This window comes from Geotrypetes seraphini, chromosome 14, assembly GCF_902459505.1.
Source record: "Geotrypetes seraphini chromosome 14, aGeoSer1.1, whole genome shotgun sequence".
NCBI classification, from domain to species: Eukaryota; Metazoa; Chordata; class Amphibia; order Gymnophiona; family Dermophiidae; genus Geotrypetes; species Geotrypetes seraphini.
The window spans coordinates 21,153,686-21,181,206 of record NC_047097.1 but is presented as its reverse complement, the minus strand read 5'-3'; the positions used below and the strand labels follow the sequence as shown (position 1 = coordinate 21,181,206).

At 42.9% G+C, this 27,521-nt stretch overlaps 1 protein-coding gene across 2 annotated transcripts in view; it reads left to right on the top strand.

The window, feature by feature from the left end:
- The window catches only part of LOC117348098 (tropomodulin-2-like), a 49,602-nt gene extending 22,473 nt beyond the window's left edge, over positions 1-27,129 (top strand). For both annotated transcript variants that reach the window (XM_033919785.1, XM_033919786.1), the window contains exons 5-10: positions 6,830-6,916; positions 13,147-13,277; positions 14,837-14,944; positions 19,055-19,198; positions 24,182-24,326; positions 26,279-27,129. In XM_033919785.1, the coding sequence (XP_033775676.1) occupies positions 6,830-6,916; positions 13,147-13,277; positions 14,837-14,944; positions 19,055-19,198; positions 24,182-24,326; positions 26,279-26,313 (650 nt within the window). In that variant the 3' untranslated portion in view covers positions 26,314-27,129. The remainder of the gene's footprint in view (positions 1-6,829; positions 6,917-13,146; positions 13,278-14,836; positions 14,945-19,054; positions 19,199-24,181; positions 24,327-26,278) is intronic.
- The last annotated feature ends 392 nt before the right edge of the window (positions 27,130-27,521 follow it).

Genomic DNA, 27,521 nt, shown 5'->3' with positions numbered 1-27,521 from the left:
TTTCTCTACTAAGTCAGTTCCCTTCAATATCTTAAATGTTTTTATCATGTCCCCTCTTTTCAAGAGAGAAGAGGCCCAGTTTCTCTAGCCTCTTGTTGTATGGCAACTCCCCCAGTCCCTTAACCATTTTCGTCGCTCTTCTCTGGACTCTTTCGAGTAGTACTATGTCCTTTTTCATGTACGGTGACCAGTGTTGGACGCAGTATTCCAGTTGGGGGGGGGGGGGCGTACCATGGCCCAGTATAATGACATGATAACCTTTTCAGATCTGTTTGTGATCCCCTTCTTAATCATTCCTAGCATTCTGTTTGCCCTTTTCGCCACTGCCGCCACACATTGTGTGGACGGTTTCAGTGACTTGTCTACAAGTACTCCCAAGTCTCTTTCCTGGGGACTCTCTCTGAGTATAGCACTGAACATCCTGTATTCATGCATATGATTTTTGTTACTGACATGCATCACCTTGCACTTAACCATGTTGAACCTTATTTGCCATTTCGTAGCCCTTTCCTCGAGCGTATTTGTCTCTTTGTAGGTTTTCGCAATCCTTCTTTGTCCTCACTACTCTGAATAACTTTGTATCGTCCGAAAACTTAATCACCTCACTCATTGTGCCAATTTCTAGGTCGTTTAGAAATATGTTGAAGAGCACAGGCCCGATCACCGAACCCTGCGGCACTCCAATCATGACACTTTTCCAGTCCGAGTATTGTCCATTCACCCCCCACTTTCTGTTTCCTATCCGCCAACCAATTTTTAATCCATGTGAGTATATCACCCTCGATTCCATGGCTCGCAATTTTTTGAAGTAGACGTTCATGCGGAACCTTGTCGAACGCCTTCTGAAAATCTAGATAGACAATGTTGATCGGGTCACCCTTGTCTATCTGCCCATTTACTCCTTCAAAGAAGTGCAGTAAGTTTGTCAAGCAAGATCTTCCTTTGGTTTGATATAAGAGCTAAAGTGGAGGGTGGCTGCACAATACTAAAAGTCCTAGATTTCAAACGTATGGACTTTAATAAAATGGGAGAGTACCTGAAGAAAGAGCTGTTAGGATGGGAGGACATAAGAGAAGTGGAAAAACAGTAGTCTAAGCTGAAAGGAGCTATAAAATTAGCTACGGAACTTTATGTAAAGAAAATAAATAAATAAAAAGAGAAAAAGGAAACTGACATGGTTCTCCAAACTAGTGGCGGAGAAAATAAAGGCAAAAGTTGACGTTCCTGAAATATTAAAAAAACCCAAGTAGAAGAGTACAGAAAGGACTACCAGGTGAAAGTGAAAGAAGCTAAGAGGGAAATACGTCTGGCGAAAGCACAGGCAGAGGAGCAAATGGCTAAAAATGTAAAAAAGGAGACAAAAATTTCAGATATATCAGTGAAAGTAGGAAGATGACCAATGGAATTGCTAAACTAAAAGATGCTAGGAACCGATATGTGGAGAGTGATGAGGAAAAAGCAAACGTGCTAAACAAATACTTCTGCTCTGTGTTCACGGAAGAAAATCCTGGAGAAGGACCGAGATTGTCTGGCAAAGTTACATGGGAAAATGGAGTAGATTCTGTGCCGTTCATGGAGGAAAGTGTTTATGAACAACTTGAAAAACTGAAGGTGGACAAAGCGATGGGACCGGACGGGATCCATCACAGGTTCTGGCGGGTCCTATTAGAGACTTATTCAACAAATCTCTGGAGATGGGAGTGGTCACAGGGATGAAGCGGGAAACTACAGGCCGGTAAGCCTCACTTCGTTTGTTGGGAAAAATAATGGAAGTGTTGCTGAAAGAAAAGATAGTGAGCTTCCTAGAATCTAATGGGTTACAGGATCTGAGGCAACATGGCTTTACTAAAGGTAAATCTTGTCTAACAAACCCGATTAAATTTTTTGATTGGGTGACCAGAGAGCTGGATTGAGGACATATGCTAGATGTAATTTACTTAGATTTCAGCAAAGCCTTTGACACGGTTCCTCATAGGAGGCTCTTGAACAAACTTGAAGGGCTGAAGTTAGGAATCAAAGTGGAAAACTGTATTAGAAACTGGTTTACGGACAGACGCCAGAGGGTGGTGGTTAATGGAAGTCGCTTGGAGGAGTCCCTCAGGGTTCAGTGCTGGGGCCGATCCTGTTCAATATGTTTGTGAGTGACATTGCTGAAGGGTTAGAAGGAAAGGTTTACGTTTTTGCTGATGATACCAAGATCTCTAACAGAGTAGACACCGAGGAGAGAGTGGAAAACATGAAAAGGGATCTACAAAAGTTAGAGGAATGGTCTAATATCTGGCAACTAAAATTCAATGCAAAGAAATGCAGAGTAATGCATTTGGGGATTAATAATCGCAAGGAACCATATATGCTGGGAGGTGAGAGGCTGATATGTACAGATGGGGAGAGGGACCTTGGGATGATAGTGTCCGAAGATCTAAAGGTGAAAAAGCAGTGCAACAAGGCAGTGGCTGCTGCCAGAAGGATGCTGGGTCTGTATAAAGAGAGGCATAACCAGTAGAAGAACAAAGGTGTTGATGCCCTGTACAGGTCGTTGATGAGACTTCACTTGGAGTATTGTGTTCAGTTTTGGAGACCGTATCTGGCAAAGGACACAAAAAAGCTTGAAGCAGTCCAGAGGAGGGCGACAAAAACGATAGGAGGTTTGCGACAAAAGACATACGAGGAGAGACTGGAAGCCCTGAATATGTATACCTTAGAGGAAAGGAGGGACAGGGGAGATATGATTCAGATACTTGAAAGGTATTAATGTAGAACAAAATATTTTCCAGAGAAAGGAAAATGGTAAAACTAGAGGACATAATTTGAGGTTGAGGGGTGGTAGACTCAAGAGCAATGTAAGGAAATTCTTCTTTATGGAGAGGATGGTGGATGCCTGGAATGCGCTCCCGAGAGAGGTAATGGAGATGAAAACAGTGAGAGAGTTCAAAAAAGCGTGGGATGAACACGGAGGATCTAGAATTAGAACATAATAGTAAATATTAAAGAACTAAGGCCAGTACTGGGTAGACTTGCACGGTCTGTGTCTGTATATGGCTGTTTGGTGAAGGATGGGCTGGGAGGGTGTAGATGGACTGGAGTGAGCTTTGACGGAGACTTTAGTAGTTGGAACCTATGAACAGTACTGGGCACAGCTTTGGATTCTTGCCCAGAAATAGCTAAGAAGAAAAAAAACTAAAATTTTTTTAGATTGAATCAGGTTGGGCAGACTAGATGGACCATTCAGGTCTTTATCTACCGTCATCCACTATGTTACTATGATAAGGCAGATAGGGTGGGGAACTATAGAGGGAATGACAAACAGATTTTATAATGTTGTAAGCTCTTGTTCTGAAGCTGAAGTTCCAACTCCACAACAGCAGCCAGTCACAGTGCTGCGCAAAAGTTGCGCTCCTGCATTGTGTGTTGCTCTTCTAAGACAAAGGCAGCAGTCCAGGAGACCGCGCTGGACCACTTCCACTAAAAAAGGTACTGGGGGGCTGCAGGCAGCTGTGGGTGGCTTCGGGCAGCTGCGGGTAGCTTGGGCTTTGGGCAGCTGCGGGCTTCCCAGCACCAGACGCACCTATGTGTAGAGGAGAAGAAACCAAGAAGGAAAAATTCAGAACCAAATTTTTTCTTGGTTTTTCCTCCTCTACAGGTGGGTTCGTCCTTATGGTCCGGTGTGTCTTAGGTCCAAAAAATATGATACTTGTTGGCTAGGGGGGGATTGTATAAAGTAGTTTTTTACATTTGGAAAATGCCTTTTACAAAATTGCACAGTCGTATACACACATATAAGCATGCACACAGTTTGTAGTTGCTTCAAGTTTGGATGGTGTTGTAATTCACATGTATCTTATGAAACATACACTTTGAGCATACACAGACATTACACTTTGCTGTAGAGCAGGTATAAAAATCTATTTTAGTGTTGATATTTATGCAGTGTTTGGTTTGGAACCTGGAGCCTATTTTATAAAGACACATAAATGTATATAATCTTTAACCTGCAGTGAAATATTGAATATTACTGCTCTTTAATTTATCACAGGAGCCACTGATGGCTTCAGTGTTGCTTATGCTGGAATAGATTAAAACTCAACCAAGATTAAACTGAGCTATTATATGGTCAATTAGACCTTTTTCAGATTGTAATTATGTATTTGAGTTTGCAGGCCAGTTAGTATCCCTTGTGTATGAAATTAAGTATTAGGAGTGATTTTGGTTGCCTTTACCTTAAACAAGTTGCATCAGTCCTTATTTTGAACAATCTGAACTGGTCTCACTTGTACGTGCTTGGATTATTTCATATTTGCATTGTTGCACCATGCCCATAGGATTACCTGAATATTTGTAACATCTCTGGGGGAAAACATAACTAAAGACTAGCGATCACTGCTATTTTGTTATGTAAGCATATTACATCAGTATTGGAAAGACCTCCATTGATTACCAAAAAGTAGGGGATAGAATTTGAGATTTAACTTTGTTTTTTAACTTTGAATGATCTCAGGGGTCATATTAATTTATTTAGACCAGAGTAAATGTTACATTTATTTGGCCTGAGCCTACTAGTGACTGTTTTTGCAGAAACCAAAATTAACACTTTCTAATGTGTGGTCCCAAGTCTATAAAACATTTCTTGGGGGAATTAAGAGAGCCTACTGATGTATATTGTCACATAAAATGTTAAATCTGGTTGTTTATGGTTGCATATGGGAAAGATTAGGGGGGAAGAGTATTTTTCCTATTGCAACTGTAGTTCTACCCCTCTTTCCTATTTGTCTCTGTCTTGTTTTGGTTTACGTCTTAATTGTATATCCCCAAAATTTGATACTCTTTTTTTTTTTTTTTTAAATGTAATGTACAGCGCTTTGACAATTTTTAAGTGGTATATCAAATTTTAATAAATTTAGATAGTGAGGACTGTTAGAGTTCTGTTAGAGTTCCAATTTCTCTGCTATATAAGTTTTTATTGTGTAAGCTGTTATGAGATCTTTAAAAATGAATTCATGGTATGTAAGATGAATGAAGAAAGAGAGAAAATCCTATAGTAACTAAGTACCACGCTCACAGTAAATGAATAACATAAGCTATTTTATTCCTCAAAAAGCTTCGAGCGGCTGTTCTTCCTTTCTTCCTTCCTGGAAGCACTAGGTTGCTGATATGTGGCCTGATACTCCTAGGCAGCTATTTAAACAGGAGCAATTCTGTCCTCCTAGGCTACTGGCATCAAGATGTTGCCAGTCAAGGTCTAGTGGTAGTTTCATGCTTCAACCACTAGGAGTCAAGCTGAAAAATAAGGACCACACTTGTTTTCAGTGCACCCTCACACATCTGCCCCTAAGTTTGTTGACTGAGATAAGACCTCACTTAGCCCTACTGTTGACATATGGCTGCAAGGACAGTGATTTGATCTTCTCACTTTGTTTCAAATACTGCATGTACTTTCTACCCACAGGGTTTGAACCAATAAGCAAAGTAGAAACTGTAGGCCAAATTCCATATATGGTGCAAAAAAAAAATTGGTGCTGATGCTTAGCACGATTCTATAGAAAGCTCCCAATATAAAGACTTCATTAGTTGGAACCTAAGAGCAGTACCGGGCAGAGCTTTGGATTCTTGCCCTTATATAGAATCACGCTTAGCAGCTGTACACGGCATTTAGGTTAACACATTTAGGCCAAGGATATAACTCTGTTGGAGAAAGTGCAGAGGCGAGCCACGAAACTTGTCAAAGGAATGGAGCATTTGAGCTCCAAAGAACGACTCAGGAAACTGGGACTGTTTACCCTCGAGAAGAGAAGACTGAGAGGGGATTTGATAGAGACTTTTAAAATATTAAAAGGATTTGATAAAATAGACCAGGAAGCAGCAATTGCTAACATTTTCAGATGTGACACGGACAAGAGGTCATAGCCTGAAACTGAGTGGCAGCAGGTTCAGGACAAATGTCAGGAAGTTCTGTTTCACACAGCGAGTGGTGGGTGCTTGGAATGCACTCCCAGAGGAGGTTGTGGCGGAGACTACTGTACTGGGATTCAAGCGCAAGTTGGATGCATATCATATTGAGGGATACGGTAAAGTCGGGTCTCCAAAAAGGAGTACCTAAATGAGCCGCCGCGTGTGCGGAGCACCGGACTGGATGGACCTCGGTCTGATCCGGTGAAGGCGTTTCTTATGTTCTTAAGGGAAACCAGGCCTAATTGCCTGCGCCAAAGTTGTGTGCAGATTGGCCATATTCTGTAGCAGTGCACCTAACATTTAGGAATGCCCATGCTACTGTCCTGGCCGTGACCCTTTTGAAATTCGCACACTAGAAGGTAGGCACATGCTATAAAGCTTCACAAGTTGTGTATGCAACTTTTAATTAGTGCCAGTTAGCATCAGTTACTAGGTGTTGCCAATTATCAGTGCAGATTAGCTTGTTAACAATAAGTCGCATATGCAGATTGGCTGTGCGAACCAATGTGCGCACACAATTTAGTACGCCATATATAGAATTTGGGCCTATGCGCATATTTTTGCTTTGGTTGTGGTTTGCCCAAGAATAGAAAATTGTGCAGGTAAATTTTTCATAAGGAGCCATACACTTAGTTTGAATCATAATAATTTGTAAAATTATGTCCTTTGTTATATAGTGCGCTCCCTTGCCATCCCTGGGAGCGCTTCAAAACAATGTAGCAAAATTACCGACATTGAAGGTGAGCAGCCTTTAAAACTCAGATTTTATGAGAGTTAAATAGCTTTTTCACTCGTGGAAATGGCTTGGAAAGTTGTCCTCCCAACGGTTCAGAATTTTGAAATGTTCAGCTCTGTTCCTTTAAGGCTGTCTCTTTGTCTGCAGCTGTTCTTGGAGTTCAGCATTTTGTCAGCAGAGCACGAAGCGATGAACAAGGATCCAGTGATGGATCTAACAAAGCAAGTGGAAAAGGTAAGTAACTGGTGGGAGGGGTGGATTTTCAGTGCCAGTGGTCAGCGTATCTATTTAAATTCATAGTTTATCCAAAAAGGCTGAATCACAGCTACTAGAATCATTTATTAGTCCTACCCCAACTCTAGTTCAGCGCAGCTCCAGTTCTCTTTTATACAGATATCATGGGACTTACGGCCTGCTGCGCTGCACTAACGGCCCCGAAGCTCATAGAGATTTAAAGGGCTTTGGGGCTGTTGCTGCACGGCAGCCACTAGCTTGGCTTTGTAAAAGAGGCTGTTAGTGTGGGGTTGAATATGTCATCATCATCTATATACATTTTGAAAATTGAGAGAAAATGTATAGCTGGTGCTGGCCCAATCCGAGCAGTGCTCTATGCAGTCCTCAAGAGCCAGGTCTCATACTCCCCACAAGCATCACTCAACGTCAGGACAGAAACGTCATCTTGGTGTCAAAGTTCTTCTCATTCTATGTCAGATCGACGACATAGAACATAAGAATAGCCTTACTGGGTCAGACCAATGGTCCATCAAGCCTAGTAGCCTGTTCTCACGGTGGCCAATCCAGGTCACTAGTATCTGGCTAAAACCCAAGGTGTAGCAATATTCAATGCTACTAATACAGGGCAAGCAGTGGCTTCCCTCATGTCTTTCTCGATAATAGACTATGAACTTGTCCAAACTTTTCTTAAAACCAGCTGCGCTATCTGCTCTTACCACATCCTCTAGCAACACGTTCCAGAGCTTAACTATTCTCTGAGTGAAAAAGAATTTCCTCCTATTGGTTTTAAGAATATTTCCCTGTAACTTCTTCGAGTGTCCCCTAGTCTTTGTAATTTTTGATGGAGTGAAAAATTGATCCACTTGTACCCGTTCTATTCCACTCGGGATTTTGTAGACTTCAATCATATCTCCCCTCAGCCGTCTCTTTTCCAAGCTGAAGAGCCCTAACCGTTTTAGTCTTTCTTCATATGAGAGGAGTTCCATCCCCTTTACCATCTTGGTCACTCTTCTTTGAACCTTTACTAGCGCCACTATATCTTTCTTGAGATAAGGAGACCAAAATTGAACGCAATACTCCAAATGAGGTCACACCATGGAGTGATACAGGGGCATTATGACATTCTTATACTTGTTAACCATCCCTTTTTTAATAATTCCCAGCATCCTATTTGTTTTTTTGGCCGCCGCTACACATTGGGCGGAAGGTTTCATCTGGGGATAATTGTAGACAATACGATGAAACCTTCTGCCCAATGTGCGGCGACGGCCAAAAAAGCAAATAGGATGCTGGGAATTATTAAAAAAGGGATGGTTAACATCCAGAAATACTTCTCAACGTTGATGTAGTATCTAGATTTTCAGAAAGCTTTTGACAAAGTTCCTCATGAGAGACTTCTGAGAAAATTAAAGAGTCATGGGGTAGGAGGCAATGTTCAATTGTGAATTAGGAATTGGTTATCGGATAGAAAACAGGGTAGAGTTAAATGGTCATTTTTCTCAATGGAGGAGAGTAAACAGTGGAGTGCCTGCAGGGATCTGTACTGGAACCAGTACTATTTAACTTATTTATAGGTGATATGGAAATTGAAAAGATAAGTGAGATGTTTAAATTTGCAGATGACACCAAACTCTTCAAATTTGTTAAAATGCAAGCAGATTGTGAAAAATTGCAGGCAGACCTTAGGAAATTGGAAGACTGGGCGTTCAAATGGCAGATGAAATTTAATGTGAACAAATGCAAAGTGATGCATATTGGAAAGAATAACCCATATCATAGTTACAAGATGCTAGAGTCGAATCTTAGGGCTTAGTGCCCAAGAAAAAGATCTGTGTGTCATTGTAGACAATACAATAAAACCTTCCACCCATTGTGCGGTGGTGGTGAAAAAACCAGACAAGATGCTAAAAATTATTAAAAAATGAATGGTTAACAAGACTAAGAATGTTATAATGCCTCTGTATTGATCCTTGGTACAACCTCACCTTGAGTATTGCGTTCAATTCTGGTCGCCTTATCTCAAGAAAGATATAGCGGAACTAGAAAAGGTTCAAAGAAGAGTAATCAATATGATAAAAGGGATGGAACTCCTCTCGTTTGAGGAAAAACTAAAAAGGTTAGGGCTCTTTAGCTTGGAAAAGAGACAGCTGAGGGGCGATATGATTGAAGTCTACAAAATCCTGAGTGGTGTAGAACAGGTAAAATGGATCGTTGTGCGTTTCTTTTCTTTTTTTTTTTACTCAAAAATGACAAAGACTAGGGGACACTTAAAACCAATAGGAGGAAATATTTTTTCACTCTGAGAATAGTTAAGCTCTGAAACGCATTGCCAGAGTTTGTGGTAAGAGCAGTTCAACGTAGCTGGTTTTAAGAAAGGTTTGGATAATTTCTTGGAGAAAAAGTCCATTGTTGAGATAGACATGGGGGAAGCCACTGGTTACCCTGAATCTGTAGCGTGGAATGTTGCTACTTTTTGGGGTTTTGCCAGGTACTAGTGACCTGGATTGGCCACTGTGAGGATTGGCTACTGGGCTAGATGGACCATTGGTCTGACCCAGTAAAGCTATTCTTATGTCATAGTTGATACTCATCCCCGCTTCAATGTCTGTCTCAACATCACCTGTCTCGACATTCCCCATCTCCAAGACAGGGCACTGAAAAATACAACTCTGACTTGTCTAGTCATTGTTCCTCTGAATTTCCAGAGCTCTTAGCTGAGAAATCATATAGGATCTCTGCAGGCCCATCTCCTCCACCACCTTACAGGAGATCACCACCAGAGTCTCTTCATTTACAAATTTTATCTGGCAGATAGGTCAAGCCCTGCCAATCAAGAAAGAGTCAGAGTCTGAACCCAGGGCAAAACATTTTGATGCAATAGACTATGAACAGCTACCAAAAGATTGTCTAAAGCTCTCTTTTCACAGTCTGATAAAGAATACCATGTTTAAGAATTGGGAAGCACTGTTGGTTCCCAGTGCCCTAAGGAAATTGGGTTCTTTATACAGGGTTCAATCATGTCCAGGATTTGACAAACTGCAGCTCCAGCATTGGTCATTCCTAATAGTCTGCATTGAAAAAAGCTAGCAGCTCCAAAAACCTATGCTAGAATCTCTCCAGGCAGAGAAAGATCTGGTCGCAGACTGTTTCAAAATCAATGCTGACCAGTAGGAATTTGAGTTACAGTTTTTATAGGACTTTTACATGAGGTCATTAGTTCATAAACTTAACCCAATATGAACAGTTCATTCTAGATCAACTAAATAATTTGCAACATGTTACCAATGACTTTCTGGAAACAAGAATGTATATGGCACAGATCAGTATTTGACACCTTTGATATCACCTCAAGAGCATCGGTATTATCTATTCCCATGAGGAGGCAAAGTGTGGCTATGAGTGTTCGATCTAGACACCAACCAAATAGGCATAGAAGTTCAAGACACAAAAAAATTATTCCAGTTACTAAAAGAACTCACAGACACCAAACCCTAGATGGCCAATAACGACACTCCACCCCCTTCAGCCACCCTGCTAACTGAATACTTTAGAAACAAAATTACAACAGCAGGTCAACCTTCGCAGGAACCCCAATCCACCTTGATGCCCCCCCCAGAAGAAGAATCAGCTGCAGCAGACAGAACCTGGTCCAACTTCAGCACAATACAATAGTCCGACCTAAATAGACTACAAAAAATACAGCCATGCAGCCTGCAATATCAACCATTGCCCTCCATACCTGTTAAAAGCCTCCAGCCCAAAATTCTGCACTCTCCTCATACATTGGATACAATCCCTGCTCACAGATGGCCTTTTGCCACAAGTCCTCAGCAAAATCATCATCACCCCGATCATAAAAGACCCAAAAGTAGCAACAGATCTACCATCCAACTACAGACTCATAGTCTCAATAGGCCTCGTAGCTACCAACTACCTAGAATACCATAACTTACTCCACCTTACTCAGTCTGGTTTCAGATCCAACTACAGCACAGAGACACTACTAGGTTCCCTCCTGGACACAGCTAGACAACATCTTAGCACAGGCAAAAAAATGCTGGTTATTCAATAGATCTCATCGCAGCATTTGACCTGGTAGACCATGACAAAGAAAAATCAGAACCATGGTCCAACCCCTGCGGCGTACCCTAAGGGTTGCCATTATCCCCAATCTCTACATTGCATCCCTTGGCACCTGCCTAGACAAATTAGGCTTAACTTCTTATAGCTATGCAGACGATATCACCATCCTCCTTCCTTTTGATCAACCCTCCATGACAGACACAATACATAGAACACTAGAAACAGTGGCAACATGGATGAAAGAACACAAACTAAAACTGAACCCAGACAAAACAAAATTTATACTTCTCGAAAAAAAACAAAACTCCAACCATAACAAACTTAGTAATAAACTCAATCACATACCTCCATTCAACCCTACCCTAAGACTTTTGGGAGTGATGATAGACATGCAACCACAAATTAACAAAACAATGCAGAAATCATTTGCGGTCATGTGAAACTTAAGGCAAATCCAAAAATTCTTCGACAGAAAACAATTCCAGCTCATGGTTTAATCCCTAGTCCTAGGACTTCTAGACTACTGCAACATCCTCTATTTCTCCTGCCCCGCAATCATGATAAAACTACTACAAATAGTACAAAACACAGCTCTGAGACTGATCTATTCGCTGAAGAAATAAGACCACATCACCGCCACATACCTCGACTCACACTGGCTCCCAATACAAGCAAGAATAGTATTAAAATTTTACTGTCTACTATTTAAAGCCCAGCCTACTTGAACAACCGCCTTATCTGAACTACCACAAACAGGCAAAGGAGAACCCAGACACCATTCCCCCCCCCCCCCCCCAAATCAAATGCAAAAAAATGTACGCTGGCCTACTGGCCAAGCAGGCAGCAAAACTAGACCACCAACTATCCAATCTACTGATCACAACACCAGACTACAAAACTTTCAGAAAAGAAATAAAAACCCTGCTATTCAAGAAATCCATCAAGACAAAGTAACACTGCAGGAAGCATTTCAGTCCCCCGAAGTAACCCACTCTACTCTGTAACACTTCTGGAAATGTCCAGAATAACCTCTTATGTAATCCGCCTTGAACCGCAAGGTAATGGTGGAATAAAAGTCATGTAATGTACAAGAATGTTTGGACAACATTCCCTGCTTGGGTGGTGAGCTCTTTGGGGAAAAGATAGAAGAGACCACCCAAAAGATCACTAGATGAATAATCCATGACTACCCAAAAGATCATCAGATGAACAATCCATGACTACTCTATCTGCATCAAAAGCTTCCAAACCTCAGGCTACCAAGCACTTCTATAATCCCAAGTGCTCTTCTTATTATCCTAGATGAAGATACATCCCATCATCTACCTCGTCTAGAGCTCCAACACAAAGACCGCCCTAGGCAACAGAGGTCTCAGAAGACCTAATCTGAAACTCAACAAAAATCCCAAGTCTTTTTGACTTTGCACTAGAGAACTTAGCCAGCGTCCTACAGACTTTTCCCATCGAGGGTCGTCTGACTCATTTCCATCAATGTTGGACCCTCATTACATCAGACAACAGGGTCCTACAAATTGTGAGACAAGGTTATGCTCTTCACCTCTGAAAAACACCTCCAAACCATCCACCAAGAGAGTCCTCTTTCAGTTCCCATCAGAAGACACTTCTTCACCAAGAACTCTCAGCTCTTCTACAGGGCTTAATAAAAAGTGTGTGTGTGTTGGGGGGTTGGTGATGTATCAGAGTTATATCACCCAATATTTCTGAGAAATGATATAAGCATTTGGCATAGATTATTGGGTGTGTTAATGTTCTAAGAGTTTACATGTGCAAGATCCAGGGTTTGGATGTCTGCTTTAATTGCACAATTTTATGTGACATTTGCAATCTGACACATAACACATATGATAAGTTTCCAAGTTTTATTAAAATTTGTTGAAACACCTATCATGAATTCTAAGCGTTTTACAATATTAAAAACAAAGGGGAGACTTACAAGAACATATAGACAGGACAAATTAAGGACTTAAAATAAAAACCAAAATAAAATAAAAACAAAAGGTAAGTTTCAAAACTGGTTTTGATCTGAAATGTACTGTACAATGATATGAATAATGGTTTAAAATATTACACTAAGGAATTTTCCTTCCATATTGCCTTAAATCTCTCCTTTAATTGTATTGCTACAGATGTAGTGAAAGGTGAAAAGGTTAAACCTGTATTTGAGGAGCCACCTAATCCCACAAATGTGGAAGAAAGCTTGCAGCGGATAAAAGCAAATGACCCTAGTCTACTGGAAGTGAATCTCAACAACATTAAGGTACTGGCTGTAAATTCTGCTCACACTTGTCACATGGGCTTCCATTCTGCAAATTTTTTGACTCACATAATGGCTGACGCCCTGGAGATATTTAACCCACTGCATTTCTTTCTTTGATTTTTATTGTTCTTTTAATTGTGATTTAAGAAGTTAATTGTAAAATATTTTTATTGATTTTATTATATTTATGGGTTTTATTTTCTGATAGCTTAGGAAGAATATAAATGGTAAATTAAATTACTAAGAAAATTAAAATCTCCCAAAATATTGGGTTCTGATCAGTGTATATTTGTCTCTCCTATGGCAATGAAGTAATGTGCGATATTGGGTGTTTTTGGTGTGTGTGTATCTGTACTCTTAACAGCTATGTTTCACTGTATTCAAAATTTCTGTGTTGCAGAAGCCATAACTGCTTCTCCCACAGAAATTCAGAGGGCTAATTTTTAGGGGTGCTTATTTCTGTGAAACCATCAGTCTCGTCTGGCTCATATTTTAAACATAGAAACATGATGACAAACAAAGAAACATGATGACAGCTAAAAGTCAAATGGCCCATCCACAGCATCTACTATCTCCTTCTCTCCATAAGAGATTCCATGTGCCTATCCCTTACTTTCTTTAATTTAGATGCAGTGGCCTTGATTCTACAAAGTGCTCCTGATTTTAGGCAGCTATAGGCGTCCTACAGCTATCTAATCAGTCAATTGGGAGGCATTTTTTCTAAAAAAAAAAAAAAAGCTCCACTTGGAGGCTGCCTATATTGAAGGCGCCTCCAGGGAGCCTAGAGAGGCCCGCCTAAGCTTGCCTAGCCTTAAGCGAACCTAGGCGGCCCTACGGGTCTCCTAGCAGAGCAGGAGAGGTTTACAATGTAGGGTAGCAAAATGCTGGCCTACATGATAAGTAGACGCGGTCGCTATACCTCTCTGCCGCAATTAGTATAGCGGACGGAGCTACGGCCGCCAGTCTCCCCTCCCCCCCAAACGATCGCAGCAGGAGGGTGCCTAACTCCTCCTGCTGACAAAACCCGCCCCCCCCCCCCAACGGCCCCGCCCCTATGAATGTCGCCGGCAGGAGGGTACCCAACTCCTCCTGCCGGACCCCCCCCCCACGAATGCCCCCACTCCGGAACCCTTCCTTGGGCTTACCTCCAATTTGGCCGGACAACAACTCACACCGTCCAGCCAGCAGGCCCGCCTCCATCCAAATGAGGCGGGGCCCGCCCCTCCACTGCCCAACCCACAGGATCCTATGTCCCTGATTGGCCCAAGCGCCTAAGGGTCCCTCCTATAGCGAGAGGGGCCTTATGCACCTGGACCAATTAGGGCGGTGGATGGGCTTTGTCCCCGTACCCATATTGAGCATTTTTTTCCCCCCCACCATTTCGGCGAGCTACCTGTGGGTAACAGCCCACCGTGTCATTCTCTACTGGAAACCCTAAAAGAGCAGAATAAATTGTTGGGCTAGGTAATAGTTGTATAGCTGGTTATATGGAAAGTGTTGCAGATCTATAGGGAAGTGACCAACTTTAGTGATGATGTCCATATGTCCTCAAACTGCAGAACATTCCAATTCCAACACTGAAAGAATTTGCAAAAGCTTTGGAAACCAACATCCATGTGAAGAAGTTCAGCCTTGCAGCAACTAGGAGCAATGACCCCATAGCCGTTGTAAGTGAGCCCTTCTGTTGAATGTCTTCATGAAAAACATTTACTTAAGATTGCATTATGTGTGCTTCATCCTCTTTTTCTTTTGGTCAGTGTCTCCTTTTTCTCTCATTCACTAGCTGGGGTTTTTGGGTGATTTCCCAGCATGCCCTAGTCCCCACCACACACACCTGTAAAATCGCAAAATTGCTATTTTTCTGGGTTCCCTATGTTTTTCCCGGGCCGTTTTAGGGCAAAATCGGCACCCACAGCAACCATCTTGGATTTTCTTTAAAGTTTTTAAAGTGTATTTTTTGGATTTAGAAGCTTTGTTTTTGCTCCAAACTTCATATTTGGCCTCTTCAGGATAGGATGGCATGAATTCATTCCATAAATGCAGCAGATCCCATACTACCCTCCTCCGGAGAAGCCCTACTTTCTTCCGATTCCCCCGGAGATGCGATTGCAGCTTCTGGGACACCTAAAATGGGTGCAGAGGGCACTTCTGCCAGAATTTGTGGATATGATGTATTGGGCTTTTATGAGAAAAAGGGCTACTATGCCTGTCTCTCCCACTCAGACTCCAGTGCAGAAGTCTGTTCCACCTTTGGAGTCCAGCATGTCGATTTTGTTCCTTTACTGGGGCACCAGAAAGCCAGTGACTGGTGCCCGCCATTGCTTCGGTGCCTTTTCTGTCGCATGTTTGCTCGGCGGACTCCGCGGATGTGGCAAATTTAGCGGATCTCGGGGAATCCAAAACAATGGGTTCCGGGGACCTGGGGGTTGACCAGGCAGTGCGCAGGCTTCTTCAAGTCTAGCCGCCTGCCCAACCTTATTTTGGAGTCACTGCAAACACTGAAACTTGATTCAGGCCCAAGCAGTTCAGGCACAATGTTCAGTCATGAGCCTAAGTCCCCCACTATCTGCTGCATTTCTGGACAATGTGGATTTTGGCTGGAATGCTTTTGGAGGTCTGGGAGTTCCCGGAGGGTCCCGTGCAGAGTGCTAGGGCCATGGTAAAGTATCCTATTTCATTGGAGTTCATCAAATGCTTAGTCCCGCCGAAGGCGAATTCAGCTGTGGCTCAGGTCACTAAGCGTACCTCTTTACCTTCGGACAGAGTAGTTATCCCTGAAGGATGTTCAGGACAGGAGAGTGGATTTTTGTTCTCAAGCGTCTTTTTGATGCTGCTGCGGCAGGAGTGCGAGCTGTGGCAGCCACTTACTTCATGTCCCAGGCATGTCACACCAAGCTCTGCCAGGATCCCGAGGAGGTTGTCCTTTGGGACCTCAACTTCTTGATATCCGGGGTGAATTATTTGGCAGATGCACTCTGACATCTTGAAAGTTTTTGCTAAACTGGGAGCTTATTCTGTATCCGTCCAGCAAATGCTCTGGATTCGCAGTGGTTGGGTGATTCCTCATCTAAGGCTATGCTGAGCAGGTTACCTTTTAAAGGTTCACTCTTGTTTGGCCAGGATCTGGATGACCTTATGGCCAGTGTTCAGGATCGTAAGCCCAAAGTGCTCCCTTGCTCTAAGCCTCGCCCAGCCAGGGGTATGGGACGGCCAAATTTTCATCCCTACCAGCACACTTCATAGTTCGCCAGGTCTACGGCTGTGGGACAGCGTTATGGAGCTACCTCAAGACTTCGCTTTGTAGGAGCAGCACGCCAACAGTCTTCCAACTCCCGTCCTTCTGCCCCTTCCATGAGAAAATTATGATGCCAGGTCCCTGGCGGTTCCTCCCCTCCCGGATTGGGGGGCGGCTTTCAGACTTCCTTCCAGAATGGCAGAAGATTACCTTGAACAAATGGGTCCGCGAGGTGCTCAGGGAGGGCCTTCGACTGCAGTTTTTCAGTCTTCTGGACTCCTTCCTGTCTTCGCCGTTGATACCAGGACAGAGCCAGCAAGGTGTGAGCCTTGGGGCGCAGGTTGCTGGATCTGGTGTCCATAGCACCAATTCCAAGCGGAGACTTGGGCTCCGGGAGATATTTGATATAGTTCACCGTGCCAAAGAAAGACTCCGAAGATTGCAGGCCTATTTTGGACCTGAAGGTAGTGAACGCCTTCCTGCGGGTTCTGCGTTTCGGGATGGAAACGGTGCATTCTGTTGTGGCAGCGGTGGTGCCAGGGGAGATTTTGGCATCCTTGGATCTCGCAGAAGCGTACCTCCACATCCTGATTTTTCTGGACTACAGGAGGTTCCTGAGATTTCACATGCTAGGGAGGCACTTCAGTTCGCGGCGCTCCCTTTCGGGTTGGCGTTAGCGCCCAGATCCTTCACCAAAGTCATGGTGGTGGTATTTACAATCTCGATGATTATTTGATAAGAGCTCCCTTGCTGGAGAAATGTCACAGGGTGGTTCTACAGGTCCCATTACTGGAAAGTCTCGGCTGGGTGATCAGTCTCAAGAAGAGCTATCTTGAGCTGACAGAGGACTTGGAGTACCTGGGAGTCTGGTTCCACACAGGCAGGAACTGGGTGTTCCTGCCAGAACCGAAGAAGCTTAAGCTTCAGAGTGCCATTCAGGACATGTTAGTGGTTTCAGCCCCAATGGCCTAGCAGTATCTGTAGTAGTGCTGCCCGATTTATTCAATATAGCCTGTTGAATCGATTTTTCGATTTGATTCAATTTTCCTGCCCAATTGGGTATTTTTTTTTTTACAAACATCCTGGTGGGTTTATTTTATAGCCTCTTCACCCCTTTGCCTTCTCCTAACCACACTGGTGCTGTGGTGTAAACAAAATAAACAAAAAAGACTTTTCCTCTCTCTGTTAAATCCTAGCTCACGTTTGCAGTCTAATACCAGCTCTGGCAGGATACATGTTTCAAATCTGACATATTGTAATCACAAAACAGAAAATAAATTTTTTTTTTCTACCTTTTGTTGTCTGGTCATTATTCAAATCTTGTTGGATCCCAGGCTCTGGTTGTCTTCTGATAACTTGCTTGCCAGGGTCGTCTTCTTTCTCTGTGCTAACCATCCATCTTCCATCTCTGTCCTCCCCTTCCGTTTCCCGTTCCTTCCCTGGAGGTCTGGCATCTTTCCTTTTTTTCGTCTCCATCCACAGATCCACCTTTTCTCAACTACCCCTTTCATCCAGCATCTCTCCATCCTTCCCATCACCCCAGGGTCCACCATCTCTCCCTTTCTTTTCCTAACTACCCTCCTATCCAGTATCTCTATCCCCCACCTCCACACCATCCCTTGTGTCCAACTTCTCTCCCTTTCTGTTCCTTCCCTCCCTAAATCCCATTGTCCACCATCTCTCACCCTCTTCTCTGTTTTTAGACCCATTATTTCTTTCTCCCAAAGTCCGGCATATGCACATCTCTTTGAAACCCCCATTCCCTCCCTACCTCTGTGTACTACACCAAGGCCCCCCTCCCCTGAAGGTCTTTCCCCCCCTGAAGGCCTGTGCCACCCTCCATGAAGGCCTCTACCCCCACCCCACATCGAGCCTCCCCTGAGGTGTTGGGATGGCTTTGATACATCCCTATGGTGAAGCTTCCAGAGGTTAGATTAGGTTACTTACCTCTGCTAATCTTCTTTCTTGTAAATAGCCTCTGGAATCTTCACACCCGCCCATCTATTCTGTCCAATTCGCAGGTCGCCTGCCAGAAACTGGTGAGCTGGATTTCTGTCTTTGTCCAGTCTCGCTGAGAGTTCCATATGTGTCCTTTTATGCAAGGTTAAGAGGTTAGAGGAGTCCCGGGGTGGTGCCCCTTCTGATCTTCAGGCTGTGTCTCGTTTAGTGAAAAGTTACTCTGTTTTGCAGTTTGTAAATGTTCAAATTTCTTGTTAAGCTAAATTTGGCCTTTTTGGTGTTCGTTAATTATGTATTTAGTTAACATGAACAGAACTGACTTGTAGCGGGGAGTCCCCGCACCTCCCTCTCTTTTCTTGTGTTTCCTGTTTGTACTAGATCTTCCTGGCTTTGCTACCTACTGAGCTTAGAGGGGAGTGTCCAGGGAGGTGACCTCAGAGTAAGGGATGGATTTATTTGTAAGTTCTGCAGCCAAGGCTGGAATAGATGCAAGACCCTATGGTGAAGCTTCCAGGGGCTATTTACAAGAAAGAAGATTATCAGAGGTGAGTAACCTAATCTTTTGTTCCTTCTGTACTGCTAGGCTCTTGCAGATATGTTGAAAGTTAACAAAACACTGAAGAGTCTGAATGTAGAAACAAATTTCATCACTGGAGGTGGTATTTTGGCACTGGTGGAAACATTGAAAGAGAACGAAACTTTGACAGAGGTCAAGATTGCTAATCAGGTAAGACTGAATTTTACTTTGGGGTAGAATTCTAACATTGGCTTGCTTGGTAAATGATTTGCCTACAAGAAGGAAACCTGCCTGAACTCAGTACATGCTACTAGTTTTGAACTTTATTCTAGGTGGAGGCAGAGTGTGACAGCTGTGTGTTCATTCTTTGGATCTGAGAGAGAAGGGGAAAAGTAGTGCATATCACTTTATTTTGGTTTTATAACCATCCTCCTAGAAGAGCTCAGAACGGTTTACAAGTTTACATACTTAATAAAGTATATTTATACAAATTGATGGCAAAAATACTTGGTGCAAGGTGACAGAATTAATTTTTGTAGAAAATGATTTTCTGGGTCTATAAGCTCTACAGAGATTTTTGAAAATTGCCTCCATAAAGAATAGCAGGCTAAGTTACTTCACTGGCTTCCTATCTGCCATCGCATACAGTTCAAGATCTTATTGCTGACCTACAAGTGTGTTCATTCTGCTGCCCCTCAATATCTCTTCTTGCTTCTCTCTCCTTATACACCTCCCAGAGAACTCCATTCTTCAGATAAGTCACTCTTAGCGTGACCCTTCTCCTCCACTGCCAATTCCAGATTTAGTTCCTTTCATTTAGCTGCCCCCTATGCCTGGAATAAATTACCCGAGTTTGTCCATCAAGCCATTTCCCTTCCCTTGTTTAAAAGCAGACTGAAAACCCACCTTTTTTATATAGCCTTTAATCTTTAACCTGACTCCGCTGCCCTCCAACCCAGCCAGCTGATTAACCATTCCCATGACGTCCTGTTTGTCTGTCTTGCCTGTTTAGATTGTAAGCTCTTTCGAGCAGGGACTGTTTACTTACTCTTTGTGACTCTGTGCAGCGCTGTGTGCTTCTGATAGCGCTATAGAAATAATTAATAGTAGTAGATTGTGAATAATGCCAATTTTATTTTTGTAATTTTAAATAAAGAAGTAAACCGGCTTAGTTGATTAGGCTTCAGAATAATGTCCAGGAATCTCCTGCGCCCTGTAAATTTTTCTTTGGTGATTGAACAGAGGTCCTTTCTGAAACAGGCTCCCAACTGATGGCTCAGCCTTCGACTCCAAGGAGTTGTAAGAGGTAATTGTGTCCGATGTAGCGTTCAGACAGGGACTATTTCTCTGCATTTCTAGGTAATTCTGGACATGACTTTAGAAAGGCCCTTCCTCAAGCAACATCTCTCTTGCATGTGGAGAAGGGGCTTTTCTAAAATAGCACGGCTGTGTATGCACTGATATTTGTGGACTAGAGAATGACACGGGGACAAATTTATCCCTGTCCCCGCAGGAAGTCAATTTCCCCGTCCCATCCCCACGTGTTTTGTTGCTGTCCCTGTCCCTATCCCATCCTGTAAGCTCTACCTTAACCGCACAAGCCTCAAACACTTATGATTTTAAAGTGTTTGAGGCTTGTGCAGATGAGGACCGAGCTTGCAGGACTGGGACAGGAAAAGAACGTGCGGGGATGGAATGGGAAAATGAGTTCCCGTGTCATTCTCTAGTGTGTTCTTACATAGTGCTGCAGTAGCATTTCCAGGGCTGGAGGTGTGAAGCTTATGCATACCTCATACAATATACATACACATATTTGTTTGCCTCAGAAAAGGTGTGCATTTTATTTGCACATTGTCTGGGTGCTGCTTTTATAAGATGCATAGGTACCTAGTAATATAATTTGGGTGTTCTAGAGACACAAAATAACTGCCTTGCTGAATAACAAAGATGTGGCCTATTGTGTTGGAAGACAGCAGCAGTTTACAGACTTGCAGGTTGAAATTATTTCTCACAGGGTAGAGGTACTAATTTAAGATTACATCATGAACAGTGCTGGGTATTTCATTGCATACCGTTAAACCTAATGAATTAATTCAGACTTTGAGCGGTCTTCATTCCATTGAAGTCAACAATTAATTTCATGTCTGTCGATTATGCATGGAAGTGGAGGGGCTTGTTGCTTTAGAAATGGTGGGTGTTTTGAGCGCTTCAGTGAGACATTGAGGCTCGGTGAACTGAAACTTGACTGAAATTTGTGCCTTTAAAGGTTCATTATGAAGATAACAAAACTTTTGCCCAGAAAGCAGACATATGTCTTAACATAAATATTGGGTCTTTGCATGTAGCATTAGTGCCCCAATAATTGCATGATTCTTATTAAGGGAACTGATGTAACAATTTGTCTCAGAAAATTCTGTGTATTTGTCCACGTGTAATTACCACTGCTTGTTCATTTAAAAATGTAAAAACTTTTGAGCCATATGATGAAATGAAGTAGCACAAACATTTTGAGTTGTTCAGATTGGCCTGACTTATGTGTTCATGTTTGATACCTCTTCTACATATTTTTATATGTTATGATTAATAAATATGTATAAAAGAAAATATTTTTTGTTCTAGTGGTATGGTGGTTTTTGTGCTTTGATAAAACAAATATAATGTACCATTCACATATTTTAGCACCCTGATACAAAAGCTCTTTGTGTTGCTGGAGTTCTCTGGCATTGGATAAGATAGCAAACTGAAAATGGGCCTTGCTGCTTTTTCTTTATGTCATATTCTGTGGTCCTGTATAAACTTGCTGGGAAAATGTTATATTCCCCCACCTCCCATCTTTCTCCTGTGTGCTTTAGATTTTTTTTTTTTTTTTAATTCACTGTGTGTGGCACAGCACCCTGAAGTTGTGGGTTCAAACATATGTTGCTCCTTGTAACCCTGGGCAAGTTACTCATTTCCTCCCCCCCCCCCCCATTGCCTCAGGTACATTAGATAGATTGTGAGCCCACTGGGATAGACATGGAAAAATGCTTGAATACCTGAATGTAAACCACCTTTTGGAGGATGTCTGTCCCACATGTATTTTTGAATAGAATTCAGTCTGTTTGAAAATGTGAGATGGACATCCATGTACAGGAAGCATCCAGCATATGCATCCATGTTATAGACTGAAACATCCAAATTTTGAACAGGGGAAAACAAGGGACATACACATTTCTAAAGCAGCATTCTTATTAATGGCCACTAGAGAATGACACAGAGAAAAAATTTGTCCCCGTCACTGCCCGTCCCTGCAACCACCGACCCTGTCACTGCAGCATCCATACAATCCTCAGTACTGCAATATTTAGCTTATTCCTTCCTTCCTTATAAATTAAAGTTCTGGCTGCTGAACTAGAGAAAGAGATGTTCAGCTGGCAGGGCTTTGTTTATAAATTTTTGTCAACACAACTAATATACTACTGTATCCTAAAGCAAAAAAAAATAAAATAAATATAATTTCTTTTTCTACCTTTGTTGTCTGGTTTCTGCTTTCCTCATCTTCTCCTCATTCATTTCCTTCCATCCACTGTCTGCCTTCTTTGTCTCTTCCATATGCTTTGTTACTGTGCCTCTCCCTTCCATCTCGCCCTCCACCCCCACCCCAATTGGTCTGCCACCCATCTTCTTCCCTCTGTTCCCCCCATAGTCTGGAATCTCTCTCCCCCATTTCCCTTTGGTGTCTGTTCCTCTCCACCCCACCTTCTCTAGTTCTCTTCAGCGTCTGTTCCTCCCCACCCCACCTTCCCCAGCTCCCTTCAGCCTCTGTTCCTCCCCACCCCACCTTCCCCAGCTCCCTTCAGCCTCTGTTCCTCCCCACCCAACCTTCCCCAGCTCCCTTCAGCGTCTGTTCTTCCCCAGCTCCCTTCAGCCTCTGTTTTTCCCCACCCCACTTTCCCCAGCTCCCTTCAGCCTCTGTTCCTCCCCACCCAACCTTCCCCAGCTCCCTTCAGCGTCTGTTCCTCCCCACCCCACCTTCCCTAGTTCCCTTCAGTGTCTGTTCCTCTCCACCCCACCTTCCCCAGGTCCCGTCAGCGTCTGTTCTTCTCCACCCCACCTTTCCTCCCTCCCTGCCTCTTACCTTCGTGGCAGGCAATTTCTAAATTTGATTCCTACGAGCAGCCGGGGCGTTGAAGTTGTGTGTGGCTGCAGGAAAGGTCGTCTCTGATGCAATCACTATTTCAAAATCGTCCAACAGCGATTGAATCGCTATCTTTAGTAAATCTGGGCCTAAGTAAGGACATCCTTCTTTTTAGACATGAATATTTCTACCCTTTCAGTAATCACTATGTCCAGATTTCAGGCCTGCCCTAGTCCCACCCAAAACACACTACTGAACCTACTGCACTATTGCTTGTAGGAAGCATCTTTAGAGAAATTGTCTGTCGCAGGGAGGGGAGATGCTTGGGCGGTGGCAATCAGGAGGGATGAAGGGAGGGAGATGCTTGGGCGGTGGCAGCGGCGGAGGCTATCAGTATGGAGGGAGGGAGCGTGATCGGTGACTGCACGTGTTCCCTTCCTTAACTGTGGAGACAAGGCCATTCACCGCTCCACGGGCTGCTTCAACTGTCACTACTGTCAGGGCTCTGTCCCGACTCAATCGTTCACTGAGCGATTGAGTCGGGGAGTTTGCATACGGAGACAAGGCCATTCACCGCTCCACGGGCTGCTTCTCCTGTTACTACTGTCAGGGCTCTGTCCCAACTCAATCGCTCACTGAGCAATTTAGTCGGGGAGTTTGCATGCAAATGATTTGCACCTCCGTGATTTGCACCTCACCTGCATGCATAAAAGATAGTGAATTAATCGCTGTTTCAAAATCGGCCAGAGAACCGTCCAACAGCGATTGAATTGCTATCTTTAGTGAATCTGGGCTTAAGTAAGGACATCCTTCTTTTTAGACATGAATATTTCTACCCTTTCAGTAATCACTATGTCCAGATTTCAGGCCTGCCCTAGTCCTATCCAAAACATGCTACTGAACTTACTGCATTGTTGGATATCCCTGTTCGGCCTTTGCAGAATCATGATTTGGACATTTCAAGCACACAGATGTCCATTTCGGCCTTTTGAAACATCCAAATGTTATGAAAATGAGTGCCATAGTAACTGTTTCCTCTTTGACTTATATCATGTTCTGTGTTTATGACCATATAGAGGCAGCAACTAGGAACTGCTGTAGAGATGGAAATTGCCAATATGCTGGAGATGAACTCTGCAATTCTAAAGTTTGGCTACCAGTTCACCCAGCAAGGCCCAAGGACCAGGGCAGAAGCATCCATTACAAAGAACAACGATCTAGGTGAGAAAATTGAGCAAGCAGTGGTTTGATTGTAAGATAACCTCTTCATGGGAAAAATAGGTATCTGATGGTCTACTGACATGTAACCCACCACTGTTTGCATCAGATATGTTTTCATTGGTACTCATGGTCTTTGTCAGGACTGAGCATTTGTAAATAGTAATTCAATATTGCACTATTACCGACCGGAAATTGTCGGAGGAGAAGCTTCTGCCCACAGACTTATGTGACTTCAGGCAGGCTCCAGCAGATTGCACAAATTACACTAATACGCCATGAAGGTAAGGGGGAGGAAGGGAGATGCTCGGACCACTGGGTGGCGAGAGGGAAGGGTGGTGATGGAAAGGAATGGAAAAGATGCTGAAGGGAAATGGGGAAGGGAATGGGGAGAAGACGCTGAAGGGAAATGAGGAAGAGAGAGTGGGTTGAAGACACAGGAAGGGAAATGGGGAAAAGAGATTGGAGAGAAGACGCTAGAAGGGAAGAAGACAGAGATGCCAGACTATGGGGGGAGCGGAGGGAAGAAGATGGGTGCCAGACCAATTGGGGGATGAAGGGAGAAGCATAGTAACAGAGCAAATGGAAGACACAGAGAGAAGGCAGATAGTGGATGGAAGGAATTGAATAAGAAGATGAGGAAAGCAGAAACCAGATAACAAAGATAGAAAAAAAAATTCTATTTATTTTCTTTCTTTTTTTTTTTTTTTTTTCTTTAGGCTAAAGTAGTATATTAGTTGTGTTGCTAAATATTTATAAACAAAGCCCTGCCAACTGAACATCTCTTTCTCTAGTTCAGCAGCCAGAACTTTGATTTATAAGGAAGGAATAAGCTAAATATTGCAGTACTGAGACTTGTATGGATGCTGTGGGATAGTAGTCACAGAGACGGGGTGGGGACAGTGGTTGCGGTGACGGGGACATATTTTTTCCCCATGTCATTCTCTAGTCCCCAAACCCTCCCCAGAGGGAAGTGGGTTTTATTTTTTTTTGGTGGGGGAAGGAGGTCCTTGGGAGCGAGGGAGGCGAATGCCTTTTGGGGTGGAGTGGTTATTCTATTGGGGGGCAGATGAATGTATTCATTAAATTTTGGAACCAGCCAAAAACCTTAGGAGTCAGTAGCTGAGACTTCTATCAATTCTCCATTTTCATTCTTCCAATGTTATCCTCGGTGAATTTTTTTGGGGGAAGGGGAATCCACTCCCTTTTTCAGAAACTACTTTACTAAGGCTCTTTCCCTATTTAATGTCTGTGAGCAATCAGTCTCTTAAAGCGTTTCTGCAGATCACTGGCAGTTGTCTCTCTGTTTTACAAATCACCATAGTCTTAAGTCTCTCTCCCTCTCGCCTTTGACTAATCTGCCGTTCTCTCCCTCTCCCCTGCCTTTGCCTAATCTGTCACGCTTTCTCTCCCTCTTTCTCTCCCCTGCCTTTGCCTAATCTGTCTCATGCTCTCTCTCTCTCTCCCCTGTCTTTCTGTACCACACTGTGCAGTTCAAGCTTAGAGCCCAATTGCGGTTCACATCATAGAGGAGTGCTGTTTGTAAGGGCAGCTAAAAAAAAAAAAAAAAAGCCACCAGGACATAAAATTTCAGTCACTAGAGTGAACAAAGAAGGCAATGATTTTGGCACGCCTGCCTCCTTTGTGGCTACGCCAGCTGTATATACCTTGCTTTGGACCTAAGCACAGGAATTAACAGGGTTTAAAGGATTAAGGCTTCCAGTCTTCCTTACCAATTTTAGAAGTGATGTTAACAGCTGGTGTGCTGACAGTTAGCTTCTGATTCTAATACATTAGGTACATGGACTCCATCTTAAAGGTCACATTTCTGGATTTGGCAGCATTTGAGTCCTGACCATTCTCTTTAATTCCCATCTCTTTTTGCTAGAGGGCACCAGTAAGAACTGCTGTACACACAAATTGTAAAAAACTACTTTTTTTTTTTTTAACTACAGTTCGTCAAAGGCGAGTAGAAGGAGAGCATCTGTAGCATGAGCCTGGAAGACCATACTGCATTTGAGATAGCTGACATTGCTGCGATGATAGTATGCCAGAAGGAAAGATACTAATAAAATATAATGTTGATGTATTTGTATATACTGAGTACTAATTGTCCAGTAGAAAAGAAGACTGTAATCCTAGTCACAAGTACATTTTCATAAACAGTTGCATTTCATTTTTACTGTTCGCAAGAGTTAGCATTCTTCACCAATAAGGATCGGTTCCCTGCATCTCATCACAAGATGTGGTTTAAATGCTTTTATCATGCCAGGTGTCTGTATCATTTGGAATAGGGGCACTTATTAGTATTGCCAAACCCAAGGTGCTGAAGTATTACATTTGCTAATGTCAGAATTTTGTATAACAGTTTCTTAACTTGAAATTTAGGATCTTCCATGTAATTGACCCTGTTTGTTTTTGTATTTTTTGCTGTGTTATGTAGCATACTATGCATGCACAGAAAAAAAGTATGGTTTTGTTTTGTTTGCCCTCTTTTAAAAAAAAAAAAAAAAATTGGTTTCGATTATTGACAACTTATCTGTGGAACAGAACAAATTGGTACGTATAGTAATTTTTTCTGATATAATTTGAGACTTACTCTGTGCAGCTACATCAGGATATGTTATAGTGGCATCCTCTAAAAGGGGAGTAGATTTCTCTACTTCTAAAGGAAGGATTTTTTTGTTTTTCTTAGAGTGATAGATTTATGGGAAGAAAAATCTCAGAATTCAAAAGTAAGTTTGTTTAGTGCAGGGGTGTCCAATGTCGGTCCTCGAGGGCCGCAATCCAGTCGGGTTTTCAGGATTTCCCCAATGAATATGCATGAGATCTATTAGCATACAATGAAAGCAGTGCATGCAAATAGACCTCATGTATATTCATTGGGGAAATCCTGAAAATCCGACTGGACTGCGGCCCTCGAGGACCGACATTGGACATCCCTGGTTTAGTGGATAAAATTAGAGCTATTGAATAAAGAAAGTTGTTAATCCTATTATTTTAATCCAGTCATAGTATTCGAGGTTAGAGACTGGCTCAAGATACATAATGCTTTTGTCTTTTGTTGGGTTAGTGCGTAGGGCAGTCTGGTGAAAGTTGGACTTCCTTTCTGCTTTCAGTCTTAACAAGTTGGACATAAAGAACTGTCCCCCTCCCTCCTGCATACAAGAAGCCATCTGCTATCCCCATACCTAAAAG